Source organism: Crotalus tigris, unplaced genomic scaffold (assembly GCF_016545835.1).
Source record: "Crotalus tigris isolate CLP2741 ecotype Arizona unplaced genomic scaffold, ASM1654583v1 scf7180000017666.379230911805:20528666, whole genome shotgun sequence".
Lineage (NCBI taxonomy): Eukaryota > Metazoa > Chordata > Lepidosauria > Squamata > Viperidae > Crotalus > Crotalus tigris.
Genome location: NW_024096552.1, coordinates 15927372 through 15942228, shown reverse-complemented (window position 1 = coordinate 15942228; position 14857 = coordinate 15927372). Strand labels below are relative to the sequence as shown.

The 14857-nt window shown below is 37.1% G+C and overlaps 1 protein-coding gene and 1 long non-coding RNA gene across 9 annotated transcripts in view; one reads left to right on the top strand and one right to left on the bottom strand.

Moving 5' to 3' along the window:
- The window catches only part of DPY19L1 (dpy-19 like C-mannosyltransferase 1), an 81965-nt gene extending 79521 nt beyond the window's left edge, over window positions 1-2444 (bottom strand). For 6 of the 7 annotated variants that reach the window (XM_039336796.1, XM_039336798.1, XM_039336800.1 and 3 more), the window contains exon 1: window positions 2027-2444. In XM_039336796.1, the coding sequence (XP_039192730.1) occupies window positions 2027-2414 (388 nt within the window). In that variant the 5' untranslated portion in view covers window positions 2415-2444. The remainder of the gene's footprint in view (window positions 1-2026) is intronic. The other variant, XM_039336803.1, reaches the window with a different exon arrangement.
- Window positions 2445-2644: 200 nt separating this feature from the next.
- LOC120305269 lies at window positions 2645-12696 on the top strand. Of its 2 annotated transcripts, none has more exons than XR_005555986.1 (3): window positions 2645-2781; window positions 9556-9676; window positions 12313-12696. It is a non-coding gene; the product is annotated as an uncharacterized LOC120305269 (long non-coding RNA). The 2 variants fall into 2 exon arrangements; XR_005555987.1 differs by having other exon boundaries at window positions 11879-12696.
- Window positions 12697-14857: the final 2161 nt, after the last annotated feature.

The following is a 14857-nucleotide window of genomic DNA, read 5'->3' as shown; positions in this document are numbered from 1 at the left end:
CCATCTCTAGGGAAGTAAGTCTTTGCATACTGTATCCAAACTAAAATAGAACAGAAATGTTGGAAGTGGCTTCCAATATTCTTCACTGCAGTTAAATAAATTAACATTTTAACATTTATTTTTTAAAATTGCATCATGCCTCTCTTTCTACAATCTATCTAATAATCAAAACCATAAATGACAAGTTTTTTTCATTTTCATGAAAAATCCATAACATGTTTTCAGTCACCAATAAAGGTTGATAGTGTTATTTCATTAATCAAACAAACAAGTCAGTTTATCCATTTCAGCAAGTTCTGCCAATTTCATCAAGGTCCATTATTTCCTGCTTCTTCAAAGTGCAAGTTTTGCTGCTGCAGAGGATCACAAGAAACATCTTTCTTATCGTTGTAGGTATAGGCATATCATGGCATTTAAATATCATTTCCAAGGACTTCATGGCTGCTCTACCACATGTTAGTCGATAGCAAATTGTTCTTTTGATATTGATAATTGATTGGGGGTTTTTTTGTAATTAACTTAAATCACATTTTTAACATTATTAGATCTAGCAAGTCATTTCCATTTTCAGCTATCAGAATGCCATCAGCATAGACTGTTCTTCTTAACTTTAAATCCACACTCAACTTTCAATCTATCTTTCCTTAATATACATTCAGCATATAGGCTGAATAAATAAAGGGTGTACTGTACAGTCTTGTCTAAATCCTTTGCTAATTGGAGCCATTCGACTTCACCATGTTCTATTCATACTGTGGCTTCTTGACTTGGGTATATATTTCATATGAGCACAATTAAATATTCTGGGATTCCCATTTTTCTAAGTATATCAATAGTATCAAAGGCCTTTCTATAGCAACTTCTTTTTGGTATTTGCTGGTGGAAGAAGCAGAGGAAATAATACGGTTTGTTGATACAAATGTTTGCCCAAAGTGAACGTGTTTGCATTAATGTTAAGGTTCTGTCCGCTTTGTTATATGAAAGTGAAACTACGGTAAGAACAGGTATGAAAGTATAAGGAATGCAGTGGGAATGGCTTATTAAAGAAGTAAGCACTGTAAACAAAAGATGAATTAAATATGGATTGAACACAAAATGTGCAAGGTGGTTTATCAAAATAAGACATATAATTAATAGCAAAACAAATATGAAATGGTATAGAGTTTCCTGCCTGAGCAAGGGGTTGGACTAGAAGACCTGCAAGGTCCCTTCCAACTCTATTATTATTATTGTTATTATTAAATATATGAAAGAAGAATGAATGACTGAAACAGAAGACAAGAAATGTATGGCTGGATGGAACTGATGAGATGTTGAAAGAGAGAGAAAAGGCAATATATGAATCAGGGTACAAATGAGGTAGAAACAAGGATGATCTGCAAAGACAGAAGATAATGGAAAGGTTTCATGAATGGTATTGGTCAAAACCAGACAGTTAGATATAGTAGCTCCTTGTTTTATCTTTTGCCTTTAATCTCTTTTATTCATTTATCCAAAAGTGAATACTGTGTAATAAGTATGCCTTTATGTAAAATAAAATTAACCAATCTCATTTTTCCTCTTAAAGTTTATGTACAACAGCATTCTTTCCCCACTATCGTTTCTATTGTTGAAGTTTGATTCCAAGACCAAAAGCAAAGTTTGGGCAGGGAATCCCCTACACACAATTATTTTCATTTTGTCAAACATCTGAAAAGTATTTTGATAAAACCTTGCCCGCCCCATGGACGGTGTTTTGTATAACTAATTGATACAGGCGCTAACGGCAATCATAAACTTAGAGCGGCGTAGCTTGATTCTCACATCCACACAATGACTCGGAAGGAAGCGCCACTAGCCCTACAGCCTACCCTCATATGGGAAGAAGTTCCACCAAACTCAACTCTTCTTGCCTATTCCAAGAAGGCAGGCGGGCTGCAGAAAGTACATTTGGCTAAGCCAGGGTTCCCTCAGCAGAGTCAGCCCTTCCCTCCGCTTTTGCTTTTCCACTCCAGACCCTTCGATCCCCCACCCGCGGGTATCTCACCGCGCAGCCAGTCTTGCCATTCGCCGAATTCGTGGGCCAAGCGGTCCCTTTTCGCTTGCCTCTGAGGGTCGCTTTTCGTCCCTTTTCTGCCTGGTCCTCCCCTCTTCATTGCGTGAGGAGAGGCCCCACCGGGAAGCTGCCTCCCCAGCGACTGTTGCAGCCCTCGGAGTAAGAAGACAGCGGCGGTTGGTGCGCTCACGGCGTCTTGGCTGGCGCTGCGATCGGGCTCCGTGCCTCCGCTCCGGCCCTGATGCTTCTCTTCCTGAGGTAGCAGGCGCGTAGGAGAAGGAGGAGCTCGCCTGCCGCGACTGTTGCCTCCGCCACTGGCGAGATTGAGAGGCGGCGACTCTTTGCCTCCTCCTCGCCTAGGCCGGCCCGTTCTTCTCATTGCCCCGAAGTAGGGGGACGGGTAGTCAGGCCCCAGAAGGGCAGACGGGCGGAAACGGAGGGGAAATAGTCTACAAATGCTGGGCTTCGGACTCAGTTGAGTGGGGTGAGTCGCTCCTCCCCCGCCGACAGCGGTAACAATTGTGGACGAGGGAAGGTAACCGCCGAGGGAAGGCACGGCGCGCGCCGGCAACTGTCACCCGGAGCACGCGCCCAGACCTCTCCCGCGCATCTCTTTTGTTCATTTTCAGCTACAGTCGAGTCCCAAACTATTGCTTGCTTTGCAAAACGAGAGTCTCAATATAAATTCTGGTGCACGAAAGCTCTCTCTGCTGTGTGAAGTAAAGAGTACCCCTCCCAATTCTGGGGTAAGAGTGTTTTCCTTACAGATTTTCCGTCCTTTGGGGGTCTCTTGGGGTTAATTAGTATTTTCAGAACAAAATGGCTGCTTGGGCAGGATACTATTCACAAAACAATTGTTTATAAAGCACTTGTGTACTAGAAAGTCTCTCCTCTTCAGCCTTCCTAACCTTGGCTTCCTCCCTTCTCCTACTTAGGCCACTCTGAATTCTTTAGCATATCAGCTTTCCTCTTTTTTATTTCAAAGAAAAAGTAAATGAAAACGGTTGGTTAGTCAGGGAACTTGTTTGGCACCAAGAGACATGCACATAGCAGATCGCCACTTTAAGGTGACCAACCGTCCTCCTTTAGGGAGGACAGTCTGTAAGTTCTGACCTCCCTCGAAAAGTGTCCTCCTATATGTCCTCCTGTTCGATATTTGAAGACTAATCTGCAGGGCTTTTTTTTTCTCATAAAACGCTCAGAACAGCGTTCCGGCATCTTTTTTTGATGTTTTTTTTTTTTCAACTTTTGCAAGGCTTGTGCTACTCCCACTATTGGCTTTTGAAAGCCAATAGGAATTGTTGCTGAGTGCGCCAAAACACTTGTCTGGCAAACTTGGCCCATGCAAGTTGTCTGTATTATTGTTGCAATGAATAAAATGTTCTTTTTATTTACAATTTTTTTTCTTCAATTTATTTGTGTCCTCCTTTTCATTGTAAAAAAGTTGGTCACCTTACCACTATGCAGGGGCCATCTGGACTCCAGATTCTGGAAGCATCTATTTTTTAAAAAGGCATCTTGAATACAAGTAGTTTTTGACTTATAACAGTTCATTTAGTGACCATTCAAAGTTACAATGACACTGAAAAAAGTGACTTATGACCATTTTTTATGCTTACAACCATTGTAGCATCCCCATGATCAAGTGATCAAAATTCAGCTGCTTGGCAACTGATTCATGACGATTGCAGTGTCCCAGGGTCATTTTATCACCTTTTATAACCTGATAAGCAATGGGGAAATCAGGTTCACTTAACAACCGTGTTATTAACAACTATAGTGATTCACTTAACTGTGGTAAGAAAGGTTGCAAAATGGGGCAAAACTCTCTTAACAAATATTTCACTTAGTAACAAGAAATTTTGGGCTTAATTGTACTCATAAGTCAAGAACTACCTGTATTGATCTACTTATCAGTGTGGAAAAGCAAGGTATCTGGTATAACAAAATAAGTGGTTCTTCCTGTAGCTCTCTGGCTAAGATTCTAATCTAGGGAGTCTTTTTCCAGCCAAACTATCTGTAAACAAAACCAATTTAGCTCAAACAATAACTTGATATAATGCATTTTATGATTATATGATTAAATGTCCTAATGTCAAATTATTAGGAAGCAATAACTGAAACACTCTTTTTAGTTTTATATTATAAACATATTTGGTAATTTTTTTACTGCTCTAGCACAGAGAGGATTCATTCTTAAAACATCTCATCAAGCAATAACTTGATATGCGTTTTATGATTATATGATTAAATGTGCTAATATCAAATAACTATGAAGCAATAACTGAAGCACTCTTTTTAATTTTATATTATAAACATATTTGGTAGATTTTTTTACTACTCTAGCACAGAGAGGATTCATTCTTAAAACATCTCATTTTGTCCTATTCAGCTAATACTCCAATCTTTGGCGATATAATTAGACATGCTGTTGCTCTTCATCAGTTTCATTAGTTTCTCAGTTCTTTGAGGTGATATTACTTCTGCTATGTGTATGGAAAGAGTTATTTTCCCTGCTCTGTCTTTTTTGTTTGAAATGGATACATGGGTCAAGGTGGTATTGGAACCTGGCATGTAGATAAGTACTATTGCAGCTTAGCAATCAACAGACTTATCTAATCAAACAAACTGACAGAGACATAGACAAAATTCAGATTAAACACAGACCCCACTTCAGACAGGCAGTTAGCCAATGTTGTAATGGTGCTCACAGCTGTGCAAATTTATTCCTCAATCTTCATTCTTACTAATAAAGGCTCGTTGAAAAAAGCTGTAAAAATGGGCAGCCAGTGCTCTTAAGTAGCCAATCAGGAAGAAAGGTATACTTCAAAATAAGTTTCCTGGCAGTACTTTTATTCTACATTTCCTAAATAAAAAGAGCAGAATCCACACAAGAGCATAGTCTATATTTTTTAAAAATGCACGCGCATGACTTCCCAGTCCAAAGCCAGTCTGCACAGTCCCCGCCTAGCAGATAACTAATAATATTAAATTGCTGGATTCAACCAAGATCTCACCTGTGTAACTTTCTTTGATCCAAGCAACCACCAAATCTAAACTACCTAAAACTGTCAGAAAATTCTAGTAGCCTAGTAATGAACATCAGATTACTTTTTGGGCATCTATATCCTAAGTCAACAAACTGTTCAAGATTCTGAAGGATTGTTTGTACTTCAACAGGAAATCTGATTTTGGATGTATTGATTCATTAGCTTTGAAAAATAAGAAATTATATCAAATTTACTCTTATTTGTCTTTTATAAACTTAGCAACTCCATCTATTTCTGGAAGCTTTATCCAGTTTCCTCTGTCCTTTGGTTAACAATGAGATATTCAGTGTCTTTTCTGAAGGCCAAACTAGTCATTATTATGAATTTGAAGTGCACTCTGCAGCTTTTTTATTTTTAAGGAGTCCAATCTTAACCAGTCAGGCATCTACATAGTCCTACAAAAGTCAGTAAATAATCCTAGTACTTCTAGCCATCATCTACCTCTAGATTTAACAGTCTCTGGGCTTTGTAATAAAGACATGTTGTAGATGATTTCATGGAAATGAAAGGAAGCCTTCTCTCTTATTCTACTTACCCTCTCCTGCCTTCTTTTTTTAAAAAACTTATTGCTGCATATATTCATTCTTTTCTTCAGAGCGAGGACCCTTTTCATTGAGGAAGAGATTGCCTTGTAATTGACTTTGAACAGTAAATTGGCTTTATAATCTGGAGTTTATGAAGTAAAACCTTGTATTTATTTATTTATAATGATAATGATATGATAATTATGAAATAACAACAACAATAATAGAGTTGGAAGGAACCTTGGAGATCTTCTAGTCCAACCCCCTGATCAGGCAGGAAACCCTATACTATTTCAGATAAATGGTTGTCTTCTTTAAAAAATCCAGTATTGGAGCATTCACGACTTCTGGAGGCAGGTTGTTTCACTGGTTAATTGTTCTGGAAATTTCTCCTTAATTCTAGGTTGCTGTTCTGTTTGATTAATTTCCACCCATTGCTTCTTGTTCTGCCTTCAGATTCTTTGGAGAATAGCTTGACTTCGTCTTGGGGCAACCCCTGAGATATTGAAACACTGCTATCGTGTCACCCTTAGTCCTTCTCTTCATTAAACTAGACATACCCAATTCCAGCAGCTGTTTATATGTTTTAGCCTCCAGTCCCCTAATCATCTTTGTTGCTCTTCTCTGTACTCTTTCTAGAGTCTCAACATCTTTTTTATATCGTGGTGACCAAAACTGGATGCAGTATTCCAAGTGTGGCCTTACCAAGGCATTATAAACTGGTATTGATTCTATCCCTCTGTTAATGCAGCCTCCGAGATCCCTTTCACAGTTACTACTATTGAGCAAGGTAGCACCTATATTGTACCTGTGCATTTGGTTTTTCTTGCCTAAATGTAGGCAATTTCACTATTGAATTTAATTTTGTTAGATAGCGCCCAATGCTCAAGTCTTTCTAGATCCTTTTGTATCTTAAGCCTGTCTTCTAGAGTGTTGACTGTTCCTGCCAGCTTGACGTTGTCCACAAATTTGATGAGTGCCCCATCTATCCCCTCATTCAAATCATTCACGAAGATGTTGAAGAGCACTGGGCCAGAACAGAGCCCCAGGGCACCCACTACACCCTCCATGTAGATGCAGTTCCATTGAGGACCACACACTGAGTACGACCAGTCAGCCAGCTACGAATCCAGTGGTGGGATTCAAATAATTTAATAACCAGTTCTCTGCCCGAAGAGCAACTTAAGAACACGTAAAGGCACAGGCTTTCCTAAACACTAAAAGTAAAGGGGAGGCAGAGTAAGCCATCTGAGGAAGAGACAGAGGTGCAAAACTGCTGCCGGGACCATCACCCCGGAACAAAAGTTCTCAAGTGGCCCTGAGGAGCCTTGGTCACCAGGATCACACCCAGTTGCATGAAGCAGCAGCCTGTATGGGCTGTCTCCATCCCAGCCCAGAAAGTGAGAAAAGTGGTGGTGGGGGGACCGGGTAAGGCCCATCCTCCATAGCATGGCAGTTCAACTCAGGAAGGGAGTGAAAGGAAACAGGTGGGTGGGCAGCTGACATGTTCGAAGGCGCTGCGTCTCCGTTTGGTTTCTGTCACTCCTCTCTTGGACTTTTTGGGAGGGTTTTTTTTTTCCTTGCCTGGAAGGAAGTTGAATGAATATCAGACATGTTCCGGAAAACACAGATTTCTCATAACCGGTTCACCAAACTCAACAAAAAAAATAGATATTGGTTCTGCCAAACTGGTGAAAACCAGCTGAATCCCACCACTGTATGAATCCCACAAGATGGTGATGCTGCCTAACCCGCATTTTTCTATCTTATCAAGTAGAAGGTTGTGATATACTTTATCAAATCCTTACTGAAGTCCAAGTAAATTATATCCACAGCATTCCTCTGGTCCACTAATTTTGTCACTTTGTCAAAGAATGCAATAAGATTTGTCTGGCATGATCTGTTTTTGACAAACCCATGTTGGCTTTTGGTTATGACTTTGTTTACCTCTAGGTGTTTGCTGATTCATTGCTTATCTTTTCCAGAATCTTCCCAGGTATTGAGGTCAGGCTGATAGGTCTGTAGTTTCCTGGATCCATTTTTTTTTTCTTTTAATCAACTGGCTAAGAATGTATAATTATTATGGTAAATTGAAATCCTTACAAAATCCATAATAATACTTTCCAAAAGTAAAAAACATCAATTATATATGAAAATAGTAGCATTAGTAAAATTAACAGTGTCTATTAATCATCATGAATATCAACTTATTCTGCTTTTATACTGAATTTGTTCAAAAAACCAAATCTATAACACTATGAAACTCTTATCTAAAACACTTTGCTTAGGAAGAGTTATTTCTGACTGGATTGATCTCTTGGAATGGCATTGTTGAATCTCTGCATTATTCCCTAAATGTACAGTAGATTGTACTGTACATACATCTATTAAATTATGTATTTAATGGAACTGATTTTTTTTAGTGGGCTATGTGTTTAACAACAACAAAAAGCACAAATATATCTAATGATTACTGTGACAAACTTGATAATATTTATTTCCTAATTGCAATAGTAATTACAGTATTGAGATTAATTTTATTCTTCAATTTCCTATGTGATTGTTAGATGATATAAATAAATATAAATTCCAGGAACTGAATATTATAAATTGTAATATAAAATATAATACAATGTTTCATTATGATTTTTAACAAATATTTTATGGTGTAATCTTTCATAATGTTTCCTAGATTTTAATTGAAGTGCATTGCTTTGGGCCTGTCTGTTTTACAGAAAGCTGGTAATAGAAAAATAAATGGAGAAATTATAATTAAATGAACAAAAATACTACTTAATTCAATCTTCTTGAGAGAGAACTCAGTTATTTGTGGAAAAGCTATGCAGATTTGCCTGTGGCATTTCATACTCGAAACCCCACTTATAAAGCAAAAAGTTTTCAATTCTTTATGTAAATGATCACAAAATGTTAGAGCTATTGTCACAAATAGTAGTACTTAACTAACTGTATAATGTAATTAATTGCCTTCAGCATGTGTTATTAATTTATTTACTTCAATTTTTTTGAGACAAGTTTCAATGAAACTTCAGGAATCAGTACCAGCCTGTTCTCTAGAGATGCATAAGATGAATTTTATTTTTATCCATAGCATCCACCTAGATCCAGTTTATTTTCAAATCAAATCTTTCTTTTGTTGACATAATTCCCTGTACCAAATTCATCCCAATTCTACTTTGTTTTCAGTTATCCTACTGATGATGAACAGGTAGGTAGGCAGAGTTCAAAGCCCCTCTACAATATTCCATTGTATTGGAAAGAACAAAAAGGATCCCATAAATGGCATATAAAATTTAATAAACTTAAGCCATATGTTCTGAGGGTTTCTTTGACATGTTTTAGTAGTTTTTTTTCTTTTCCCTCTTTATTGGTAGGCAAACTTTCAGCCTGGTGGTGGCTGTAGGGTTCTGATCACTTCCATTTTGTGCTTCAGTGAGTGGTGAGAATCAAAATGTAAATACTGATCTGTGTGTGTGTGTTGTAAATTTCAATGTTAAGGTTTATGTCTTAATGTGCACTGCAGAGTCCAGGAAAGCCAGTCTCTTTTTCTTAATATCTTCCTGTGAAGCCATAATTTAATGTATCTGTCCACAGAGTTATATTTGGTAAAGGCTTCCATTCCTGTGTTTTAATCTTGAGTCAAGTATTATCCACATACCTATGCCAGTAAGTGGGTGGAATTCGTGTGAAGGAGTTTAGGGCTTTGATTTCTACCTCTTCCGTGTAGATATTGGCCACAATGGGGGACACAGGTGAACCCATGATGCAGTCAAGTTTTTGTCTCTCTTCATTGTATTTTAACCTTCAGAATTTGTGGCTATCCCAACTGGGCTTTCATCAAATTCAGAAAAGACCCAGCAGGAATTCCTCCATAAATAATGAGAAGTGAGCAACAAATGGAGCAATGTTGTCATTCCATATGTTGCAGGAATATCTGAAAAGCTCAAGAGGATTTTCAACCAACACAACATTTGAAACCCAAGAATACTAAGACAGAAGCTTGTCCACCCCAAGGATAAAACACCCAGACAAAAATTAAGCAATGTAATGTAAGTACAATGCAATAAGATGTACAGATTTGTGCATAGGAGAAACAAACAAGTACTTCACAAATGCATGGCAAAACCTAGGAGAATAAATCCATCAGGACAAGATTCTGCAGTCTATCTATATTTGAAAGACAAAGATCACTCTTTTGAAGACAGTAAAGTCCACATTTTGTTTGAAACAGAGGTAAAAGAGGCCATTTATGTTAACATTGAGCAGCCATCTCTCAACAGAGGGGGAGGGATAAAACACCACCTATCTTTTGTCTACAATGCAGTCCTTTCAGCAGTTTCAAAAAGATTCTATCCTCATTTGCACTCATTTGTATCAGTGATCCTGAGGGCACAGATAAAACCCAAGTGGCCTCAAGAATTCTCACGGAAAGTGCTAACAACCAGATGACTGCAAAGAAATATGATCTTTCCAATTCTCCCTCCCATCCTATCAGAACTAATCCTTCCATTGCCCCCACCCATCCTGCCAAAATAGATGAAGCTTCTTCAATGAGAAGCAAAACATCTACCAGGAGCTGTGAATTTAGGAGAACCCCTAAGTTGTGAATTGGGTCTGATCAAGTAGTGCAATTCTGTCCAGAATTAAAGATGTCAAAGATCCAGATCTTGAAGCTCCATGCACCCAAAGCCATTCAGCCGTGCTAGGATTCAGTCATAGCCTGAACCCTCTCTAGGCTCCTATGATCTCCAGGCACCACGAGAGGGAAGCAATACCAACATTTGTGTCACCAGGTATCGAAATGTAAAGCTTTCATCAGAACTTAACCCATGGTAATGGGTGATCTCATTCAGCAACTTCCTGTAGATGTTAACAAGAGTGGAAAGAGTACCAAGCCCTACAGCAATCACAAGAAATTGGCCAGGTGTTGGAGCCAAACCAGTGCAGAACTGCACTGCCCAGCCCAAAGGATGTTATTTCAGCCAAAGGATAAGAATTGGTTGACAAAATGATGTAAATAGCAGTCCACTGTATCAAGAGGGCATTAGATTTAGAAAGCTGGAGAGAATTACTATAATGATCCGTATAAAAATTATATTAGCAAAGTAATAGAAAAATATTACCATTCCTCTCTTTTTTTTATTATAAAGAGTGGAAATGTGGCAAAATCACATTTTATAGAACAGCCTTCTTCCAAAAATTCCTTTTGGAAGGCTGGGAAAAAATGTTTTGTTAAAAATGCTTCCTTTGCGGATTTTGCATTGGGCTTTATGCAGAGTCTGAAGTCCATCTATACACTCCAGAAAGCTTGAATCATTGTGAATGGTGACTTTACAAAGCCATGTGAAATCCAGAAGAGAACAACAGGAGGGTCCTTTAACCCCTTTATTATTTATTCTCAGGTTGGAACTGTTAAACAGAGATATTAAACAGAGTAACAGAACAAAAGAATACAAATTAAATTACATAATTACAAATTACGTGCATTTGCTGACAATTTGGATTGTGCAAGACCTGCTAAAGAACATTGAACATGTTATGAGAAAGATTAAAATGTTTGGAGAAATGGCAGATTTAAGAATAAATAAAGATGATAATGCTGGCTAAGAATTTAAAGGTAGAAAATCAGAAGAAATTGGAATTTAAAACTAGTTTTAAAGTTATTAAAAATGTACAATATTTGGGAGTGACTCTCACTGAGGAAATTATAAGCTTTACAAAAATAATTGGTAAAATATGTAAGGAGATAAAATTGAATTTAAATAGATGACAGAAATTAGATTTGTCATTAATGAGAAGAATTTCAGTAATTAAAATGAATGTGCTAATTAGAATGTTATTTCTATTTTGGACTATTCCGATATTGATTAAAGATTTCACTTTCAAACATGCCAGAAACATATATCTAAATTTATTTGGCAAAATAAAAAAACAAGAATTAAATATAAGCTGCTACAAGATTCTAAAGATGGAGGAAGTCTGGATTTGCCAGCTCTTAGATTATATTATGATGCTTGTTGTCTGATATGGTTAAAAGATTGGATAACTTTAAAAAATTCAAGGCCGTTAGACCTTGAAGATTTAATGATTTCGGAATGTAAATGATGACATAATGAGACTTATTGATATTTGAAAAAGAGGGATTTAAGATAAAGACAAGAGAACTAGTAAGTAAAGGATTTGCTTATGATTGGCTTAATTATTATAGATTTTTTGAAAGATTTAAATTTGATAATTTTTTGTTTTCACAGGAACTAAATCTGAATTGGACATTAATTTATGTTCTGGAAATGACCCTTGATTTCTAAAATATATAAAATGTTACTTAAGATGAACAAGTTAAAGAGTGTATGATAAAATGGGCAAAAAAATTGGGTATAATATAATGCTAGATAAATGGAAGAATGTATGGATGAATGGACTAAAATTCACATTAAATTATAGTTTGAAAAAAAACTTCTACAAAATGATGTATCATTCATATTTTACCCCAGATAAACTTGCAAAAATGTCTAAATGGATTTTTAATAGGTGCTGGAAATGTAATCAAAATCCAGATTCATTTTATCATAGTAGTTTTAGTAATTTTGCAAATATATGAAAACATATTGGATAAACATAACAATGACAATGCAAAAAATATTTAAGATACAAATATTAATAAAACCGGAAACTTTTATTTTAGGTATGATGGACAAGCTAATTGAAAAACAATTTGGGGTGCTATTCCTTTATATGGTGACAGTTATGAGAATTGTACTTGTCAAACACTGGAAAGAAAAGAGATGCCGACTGTTGAAGAATGGATTTTGAAATTGACTGAACTAGTAGAGATGGTGAAATTAACTGCTTTGATTAGAGATAATGGACTAAGCAGCTTTATGAGAGACTGGAAACCATCTGTAGACTTTCTACGCACTAAATTTGGTTAACAGAGGGATCTGAAGATTAGTGCAACATTTAGCTCAACCTGTTGCTTGTTTTTTCTTCATATATACATATATATATAAATGGAATGAATAAAGCGCATTCACCAGGAGAGTTTAAAGTTAAAATACTTTAATTAAAGTATTTTACTATATTAAAAGGTTGCCAAGCTTTCGTTGGGAAAACTCCCCAACATCTTCAGGGCTGAGAGATCGTTTCTAATAAGGTGGTTTAAACGGGTTCCATAGACGTCTGCGCGTGGCTCCTAGACCGTGCTAGCATTCCCCGCTGAACAGCTGATACGTGGGAGGGGGAATCGGAGTAAAGATTTCTTCCATCGTTCTCTCGAGCACTTTTGTTCACATCTCCGTCGACCTCGGGGGGTATTGTTAAAGCTATGTTCCGCCCTCTCCCGGCAGCACTGGCTCTCGTTGCAGCGGGGGGGATTTAGTTTGATGTCATTGTGTATCCTACCATGGAGGCGGGGCTTCATCGGCTGCAATTTAACATCTTTCCTCTGCTGCGTGCTCCCGTATTTATCTTCGCTCGCATGTACAAGCATCAACTGGATGTGGTATTTTTCAATGTTTGAATCATCCTCCTCCATCATGGTGTCCTCCATGCTCATCTTCCCTTGTAGGTCAATATTCAAGTTAAATCTCCCCCGTTTCTGTGAGCAAAAGTCTGTTGGTATTGTCTAGGAGCCAAGCGCAGCGTTGGTATTGTCTAGGAGCCAAGCGCAGACGTCTATGGAACCCTTTTGGCAACCTTTTAATATAGTAAAATACTTTAATTAAAGTATTTTAACTTTAAACTCTCCTGGTGAACGCGCTTTATTCATTTCATTTATAATTATGCCCGGGAGTTGCATTTTCACCATCATTATTGAATATATATATATATACACACACACATACATACATACACACACACACACACACATACACACACACAGAGAGAGAGAGAGAGAGAGAGAGAGAGAGAGAAAGTTTTTCAGACAGACCAGTCTGATTGATTACGCTTTGGCATTTTGACTCCTATACTGCAGTTCTACTTTTTACAATCTCTTTTGCCTTGCAATCCCCCAACTAGGGGCATTAAGCAGGCTCAAGTCGCTACTGCGAAACATTTACAAAACATTTACAACTGCCTAGTATGTAAACTGCCCAGGTTCGAATCCCATAAAGGGTATGGCTAACTGATGAGAGCAAAATGAGCTCAAAATGGCCTTATTAGTCTCCCAACTTAATTCTTTAACTCTTTGTCAGAAAAAGAAATCTTTGTCAATGGGAACGTTTTTGACAGCGTCGCTGGAGTCCGTAACACTCTTGGGTTGGCTACCATCCTCTCCCTCACATAAAGCCCTCAATGTAGGGGTCGCCCCCTCTCTGTTGCCCATACATTTCCGTTGCCACATCTATAAATAGCTTCCCCCATTGACTGGAAGTTACCCTGACGATGCTGGCAGGCACCAGCGAAAGCTTGGTATTTTAACTTATTAAAACTTTTTATAGTTTTATAATTTCCTGGTGTTCGTGCATTTTTTGCTAGTTAACATGAGTTTACCCAGGAATTACCTTTTTTGCTTTTAGCATTCTTAAGAATATATATATATATATGTATGAATATATGTGTATGTGTATGTGTGTGTGTGTGTGTGTGTGTGTGTATATATATATATATATATATATATATATATAGAGAGAGAGAGAGAGAGAGAGAGAGAGAGACATAACATACATACATACACAGATACATATACACATATTCATATACATATACATATATATATTTGTCAAAGGGGAGGAGAATTTACTGCTTTTTCTTTTTTTTCAGCACCCAGCCATGAGGATCCTACATGTTAAATGTTAAATTTAATTGACCATTATTTTTTTTTTTGGTACACTATTCTTTTTTGTTGTTAGGGTTGAATGTATGCTTTTGTTTTCCTTCATTTGTTTGTTTTATTGTTTGTATTTTATTCTCTATGATAAAACAATAATAATAAAAAGTACTTCATTGCTTCATTATTGTTGCCTTTTTGCCTTACCTTTGTTATATTTTATTATATATTTTCATCCTTTATGTGTTGTGAATGCCAAGAGTCATCTTTGAATGCAACATATCATTGCAAACTAAAGCTCAACAAATAGTTTCTGTTCACCCAATTTTTTATTTAGAGAACTCGATTAGTCATTCTACTCTAGGACACAGATAACTTTCATCTATATTAATGCTCAGCTCTGGCAAGCAGATATGACATTGTAACATTTGGATAATATTAGCCTGAATTTTATAGAAAT